This window comes from Triplophysa rosa, linkage group LG13 (genome assembly GCF_024868665.1).
Source record: "Triplophysa rosa linkage group LG13, Trosa_1v2, whole genome shotgun sequence".
NCBI classification, from domain to species: domain Eukaryota; kingdom Metazoa; phylum Chordata; class Actinopteri; order Cypriniformes; family Nemacheilidae; genus Triplophysa; species Triplophysa rosa.
Window position 1 is genome coordinate 1635803 of NC_079902.1, and position 7513 is coordinate 1643315.

The window sequence follows — 7513 nt, forward strand, 5'->3', positions numbered from 1 at the left end:
CCTCTGGCTACTTTTCAAATGTAAAAAAGTAATAAGTGGCCATGTAATGTAATTACAATAGGCTTATTTCTTAATAAACGTTACATTTTCAAAGATTTTAATTTTGGTTGGTGTATTGAAATCAGAAACGATTTTTTGCTATTGTTGATACACTTTTTTATGAACCATAAACAACTTTGGTAGTTGAACAGACACGTTTAATTAATAATAAAGAGTATTTTGTATGAATTTTATTCGGGGAGATTGTATAGGCTATACTTTCGCAGAACATGTTTTCTCAAATTTCTCAATAAACGAATTACAATCTATAAAATTTCCAACGTCATCTAACAAATCAATAAATGTAGCTTTACTCACACCAATCTTATTTAAATAATGTCTTTCTATTCAATGCAGGGGTAATAGTTCTACATTAATAGCGTCACCGTGTAAGATATACAGTAGGTGGCGGTGATGCTCCTAAGAAGTGAGCGGACATTAACAAGACGAAGAAGAAGATCCTCCACGTCATGACGCTTGCGTTGGCGGCATTTTTGTTTTCATGTATGGCGGATGATTACACACGGGCGCGACTTTATTGTAAGTACCAGCATAAATCTATAAATTATATTTGTCAACAAAATATAGTTCTACTAATCGCAGAACGTTTCCACGCATTTGCCCAGTAATTTAAAATCGTTAGTTAGCTTCACGGCTAGTGTACCAATTTAGCCATTACTTAGGACGTTTACCTTTTGAACAATAATCTGTAATGTTTATTGCTATAAAGACTTGTTATAAATCGCGTATTTATGGTTATTAACGTTATTTGTTTTTAACTTTATGAAGTTTTAATTTGGGGATTTAGTACTGCTTTGACTTGCAGGGTTTTTGTTGTTGTTGTTGTTAATTTATGAAATGTCTAACGTTATCTATAAGTAAAGAAAAAATGGGGTAGCATTGTCTCGTGTAAAACATTTTTTTGTTCTTTTTAAACGTTAAACAACATCACCACTGAAGCACACAGCAATGGCCCAGGACCGTTTCTCTCAGTCTTCAGAGGACATGGGAGTGCTGTTGGATGAGTGTGAGGAACAGTTTGGACTGCTAAATAAGGTAATTTACCATAGTTTTTCCCACATCAGTAGTTTTATCTCGTTCATTTCTGGAAGTATAACCGTTTACTTAAGCTTCTCTTGCAATCTAGGGCACACATTTTTAGATAAAATTATCATTATGACAGAAAACACAATTAACTTTTTTTTGTTGCTTTGAGTTAATTACAATGTGTTAGTTATTTTTATTACACGGCTCATTTGAATGCTTGATTCTGATTGGCCAGACGCGACATTACAATGGTTGTTATTTTCAAATAACAACCGCTCAAAACTAATAACATCCTGTAACCAGGATGCTGCAAATCATTTTGAGAGGGGCAGTTTAATATTACACAAAAAATAATTATAAATATGTCTTTTAATAACATATATGATATTATATTTACAAATGATTAAACCAGTTTGCCTGTTCATGACGTTTGAACGTCGTTTCTTACTTTAAAACCGAAATTAAACGTCTTTTTCTCGCGGAAGGTCTGCATTCGGTCAAAATGAGCTAATAAAATGTTTCAAATTCACATTTTATGTCCAGTCTTTTTCTCATGTGGCAAGTAGCCGTGACAACTGGGATAATGTACCAACAGCCGGCTGTTATCGCGAAATAAGCACCTTCACTGTCAAGGCTTATTTCTGCGATAACAACCGGCTGCCTGTACATTATCCCTTACTTAGATATCTGCAGAATAATGTAACTAATTATATCTTTTAGCTCCAAAATGAGATCATTTTGGCGGACACCGAGTCTAATGATGCTGAATCGAATGAGGTCTGTCCTTTTTGTGTTTTTAATTGAGGACCTATACTGTTCATATTATAAAGTGATTCTTTTTCTTCAGTGGAGGCAAAACAATTCTGAAAATATTTGTTAATTTTTTGTGAGCAGGCAGTAAATTGCTTAAATGCAATCACAGCTGAGCTAGAACAGTGGCAGGAAATGGAACCAAAATGTAAGTGTAAATATTATTTGTAGTTTTATGTACTCAGAATTATATATTATAAATTATACACATAAAGACTTCAGTAACATTTTACTTTTTTTACACCTTTTCTTTTTATAACCCTATTTTTTACAGTATTGCTGACAAATCCTGAAGTTTTATCAGCTGTTGGAAAGGAGGAGGTAAATAATCACATTAATAACACCCAATGCACCCAGTGAGTGTAAAATATCATGTTCTAACTTTTTTGTGTTTACAGTTGCAAAGACTGAACAGTCAGCTTGAAATGGTCCTGTCATGTTCACAAGCAAGACTCGATGCCCTGAAAGGGATTTTGAAAAGGTGTTACAGATTTCAGATTTATTTTTAAAATGATCCTTTAATAATCATGAAAACTGTGAATTATGAAAATCACACAGAATCTATGTTTGACTCTGTAATTACTCTATTTTTCAGGGAGCAGACATGGCTGACAGATAAAAAAGACGTGTTGAATGCGGTGTCTGATCGGGTCACCAAATTACAACATGAAAACGAGAAGTTATCAGAACACAGGTATGTCAGTTTTATGCTGCGATAACAAATGCCATCCTTGAATGAGTTTGTAGTTTTTATTTATATTTTATTTAAGGTTGACTCCAAGTAGAAAAAAATTTAAGCACTTTTATATGGCTGTCATGTTTTGTCAGTGTAGTTAATTTGTAATTTGTCTCATTCTCACAATTTGATGGAGATGGTTGATGGTTTTGCTGGAGAATTTAATATTTTCACATTTTTCACTTTGCAGTGTTTTGCTGGATTTGAAGAGAAAAATTAACAATCTAAAAGACTATCATAGCGGCCTCATGGAAATGCTGAGCGACATGCTAGATGAGCACTTCCCACTTCCTGATCCTCGAGAAAATGGCACAAAGAAAAAAAGAGTCAGTTGCATTTTCATCCTCTTCATTAAATTTGATAACAAGTCTTATCTAAAATTCGGTATGTTTTCTGTTTTTATTAAAAACCGTTTCTAATTTACTTAAATTTTCTAGGCTGCTGCATATGATGCAGAGGTTAACTTGATTTCAATGAGTGAGATTATCGAGGTATGTTTGGACACTTATCACTAACATTTTTTTCTTTATTTTCATGTTTACCATTTTTGTAATCAATTTAAAAATTAAAGTAAATAGGATGAAGATAAAATCTTGGTGTTACATAATTGAAATGAAAATGTATCTTGACACAGATTCAGACTTCATTTATTTACCTTCTTTGTATTAACACTTTCACCCTCACACCATTCATCCTCTTATTTATTGCAGAAACTGACAAACAAAACATTAGAAACTCCTCATGACCCTTATGTGACTACTGATGACACTTTCTGGCAGCCGTACACAGAGATGCTTCTTCGCAATGGTGTTGCAATAAGGCATCCAGATGATTGCAGTAAAATTCGTCTAGAAATGTTTTTTTAATATATGGAGCATTTAACTGAATTATAACCTTGCAGAAATTACACAAATATTAAAGATAAAAATCCTTTGGTACATATGTACATTTATTCCACAAGACACAAATATTTAACACCTTTCATTCTGCTCACAATGTACCTTGGTGCTTAATGTGCAACTTGTATGGCATTCGAAGTGAATGGAATATTCAACTGTTGAACAGGACATGGGAAGTTAACAAATAAATGTGTCCTATGGTGTGACAGCAAAAATTTTGAAATATACTAACAATGAGGATACATTTCTCTTAATGCTAGTTTATATTAGAAATAGTAATATAAAATAGTATACTATTAACCGTTTGTTTTCTACACACCAACAGGTCATAAAAGCCCACAAACCTAAAGACTGATTCAGAATAAAGCTAAACTTTGATTACCAGGTCATAAAAAAACACAAACAGCGTAAATACCCTATCAGGTTATCCTACCAGTGTAAAATAAACATGTAGGTTTAATTTACAGCACAAAATACCCTATCAAATTGTTCTACCAGTATTAAATAAATATATAGAATGATTTAACGACGAAAATACCCTATCAACTCAACTCTCAACTCAACTTTATTTATATAGCGCATTTTACAATTTTTATTGTTACAAAGCAGCTGTACATGAGACATATTGATTATAAGAAAAACAATTAAAGTTGTACCTGTAAAAACAAGAAAAAGGTGAAAACACAGAAGACAGGCATACCCACATACAAAACACTCCACACACACAATATGCACACGTACTAACACACATAGACACACACACGGACGCACACAGACACACACGCACAGTGAAAGCACACATTTAAGATAAAGGAGAGAGAAACACAGGTCAAATATTAAACAGACTACAAATAGTCTATATTAATTAAGTAAAACTTTAAAATTCTAAAGCAGCCGCCCCGGCCAGGCAAATAGTGCAAAACAGTATGCAAACGGTGGCGAGGAACCCAAAACTCCGATTGAGAAAAAAACCTCAGGAGAACCCAGGCCCAACCAGGGGATTCCAGTTCCCCTCTGGCAAAAGCTGCTGCCTCTACACAAGCTCGACAGTGCTTGCACAACAAGGCTAAATAAAAAATAAATAAATTTACTAATAAGGTAAATTATAGATTTAAGATTATCATTAATAATCTAATATCATTTGAATTTTTGTGGTGAAGACGTGTCAAGTCGCCGCGTCCTTCTTTATCCAGCTCTATCATCTCAGCTCTTGTCAGGTCTCCGCTCTACCGGCATGTCAGGCCATGAACTGCATCCTGCTCGCTGTGGTAACCTTGGAACAATGAGACAAGACTGGCTGAGAGTAGAGTACTGTTCTGCACTCTCTTATGCAACAAGTACATCAGTTGTGTTTTTGGTTCCGGTTGATCTAACTAATGCAGCCTAAACCCTCAGAGGATTTATATTATGGAAGTGTGGTGTATGCAAGATTAAAAAGATGCGTCTTTAGTCTAGATTTTAACTGACAGTGTGTGTCTGCCTCCTGGACAGTGCTGGGAAGACTTTTCCAAAGTTTAGGTTCTAGATAGGATAAGGATCTACCACCTGCACTTGATTTTGATATTCTAGGTATTACCAACTGACAGGACGCCTGAGAGCGTAATGCACGTGAAGGACTGTAATACAAGAGGAGTTCATTCAAGTACTGAGGAGCTAAACCATGTAGGACTTTATAGGTAATAAGCAAGATTTTAAAGTTAATGCGATGCTTTATAGGTAACCAGTGCAAGGTTGACAGAACCGGGCTAATATGTTCATACTATCAGATTGTCATGGCAGTATAAAATAAACAGGAAGGATGATTTTGCAACACAAATAAGCGCTCAATCTTGCAACTGAAATAAATAGGTTTTGCCAATGCCTCCTACAGAATACAAGAATTTCCCCGGCTAAGGTACAAAACAGCAAAGATAATGAAATGTGTTGCGTTTATAAAGAATGTGAATCTGAGTCATGCCCTATGTTGCAGTGGCGCCGCCATCTTGGGAGGATCATACTCCACTGCTATTATTGTTTTGATATGTACCGTTACTTGTTTTGTTTGATGTATGGAGAAATCGAAAGTGAAAGAACCATGGGCTGTTCCCAAACGACTCTGCGTAATGCTATTGGAGTTTTTAACACAGCAAGACCGACCTACCATAATTATATTTCCTAATCAAACAAGAAAAACAAAACACTGCATTCAACGCACTAGCAGCCATCCTCCCAAGATGGCGCAACATTCAATGCGGCGTGACGTCGATTGACAAGCTCTATAGAGGGTATGCATTGACATCACTTTCCCACGTGAACACGCCGGGACACGCTCCCTTGAGAGGTAAAACTAAGTCAAAATGGCTGCATTCAATAGGAGGAACAAAAACCGGGACTAAAACACGCAATTATTTGCTGAAACTACAAGCAGCTGGACTCGGCGGTGATCCTTACGACTATCTTATGACTTACAAAGGAATCCGGTGTTCTTAGACACTCAAATGTTGCGCGGAATTGCATTTCCTGATATTGTAACCATTCATTTTGCCCAGTGTTTTACCACTCAAGCAGGCGCGTTCCGGCGTGTTCACGTTGGAAAGTGACGACACGTGCATACCCTCTATTGTATGCAGTGTAAAGCTAATGAAGGAAACATGTGTTTAAACTTTAAGTACTATACTATTGTATAAAGCATACGTTAAATACTAAAACTACTTTTTATTTGTGAGTTGCTATTGATAAAAAGCCAAACATGTGTATATCAATGCAGCTTTCATGAAGAAAAATCACTGAAAGCCTTCAGATCTGGCGAGTTGTTTGAGATATGTGTGCACCCAGGAAGTCCGAGCACAAAAAGCTAAACCGAGTTCCCTTTCACGCCTTCTTACTCTAAAGCAGACATATAAACACAAAATTACATAAAAATTCCCATATTAGCAAGAATCCTTTTAAAAGTAGTCCGTTTCGTAATCAAACATTTGGGAAACAAAACGCACTTGTGTTTCAGTATAGTGCGCGAGCTCTTAAAGGGGCAGCAGCATAATAAAAATCTCTTTATAATGTTCATCAAACAACAAAGGACGGGCCCCAAAACACTCACTGATATGAAAGGAATTGTGTTCTCTTAGATGAGTTGTTAACAACAACAAATAAAGGAAGAAAGTAGCATGCAGTAATTTAGTTGTTTAAGATGTGCTTTAAGCTTTCCTGTAGCTCAGTGGTAAGAGCATAGCGCTAGTGCCAAGGTCTCGTGGGTTGGATCCCAGGGGATTGCACATACTTAGAAACAAAATGTATAGGAAAATGCCATGTAAGTTGCTTTGGATAAAAGCGTCTGCCAAAATGCATAAAAAATGTTTTAAAAAATTGTGTGTTGACAGAGTTTACATGTACAATAAAAATAATTATATCATAAATATATCATAATGATTTGTATTAATTTATTAAACATTATGTATTAAACTCGTTTGGATGTAGTTTTAGTGATTCTTTATTCCTATCTCACCCCACGACTCTGGTGCTACCAAATTAAGGGCTGGTGTCACCAACTGTATTACTTGATCGCACCAGTGCCACCTCTCTCAAATGTTAGTCTAGAGCCCTAATATTAATATTTCATATGAGACATGTAACTTATCCTTTTACCACCATTTACGCTCAACTCTTCTGCAAGCCTTTCTGAGCAAACAAGTTGAATCAGGTTTAGTAACAAGGGCCTCATTTATCAATCTAACGTAGAAACGAGGCAGATCCGTGCGCAGAAATCATCTTACGACAGGGTTCACGTGTGATTCATCAAACATTCGTATGCCGGCAATCTCATCGTACGAGTGATCGTACCTTGATATGCGGCGGCTGAAATCGATTGTAATTTACATATCACGCCCCTATAAATTCAGGGTGTAGACGCCTCGCCCCTAGATTTTGCGACATGGAGAAACGTAATCCGGCCAAAAAGTGGCATTGTTACGATTTAGATATGTAAACTTTAACCTTGAAAAACGAA

At 35.9% G+C, this 7513-nt stretch overlaps 1 protein-coding gene across 1 annotated transcript; it reads left to right on the plus strand.

The window, feature by feature from the left end:
- Positions 1 to 471: 471 nt before the first annotated feature.
- Positions 472 to 7313, plus strand: cenpk (centromere protein K). The gene is made up of 10 exons (XM_057349403.1): positions 472 to 579; positions 1000 to 1095; positions 1807 to 1863; positions 1981 to 2044; positions 2171 to 2217; positions 2295 to 2377; positions 2492 to 2590; positions 2823 to 2958; positions 3070 to 3123; positions 3343 to 7313. Exons 1-10 carry the CDS (start codon positions 553 to 555, stop codon positions 3496 to 3498), a joined length of 819 nt encoding a protein of 272 aa, XP_057205386.1. The 5' UTR covers positions 472 to 552; the 3' UTR covers positions 3499 to 7313.
- The last annotated feature ends 200 nt before the right edge of the window (positions 7314 to 7513 follow it).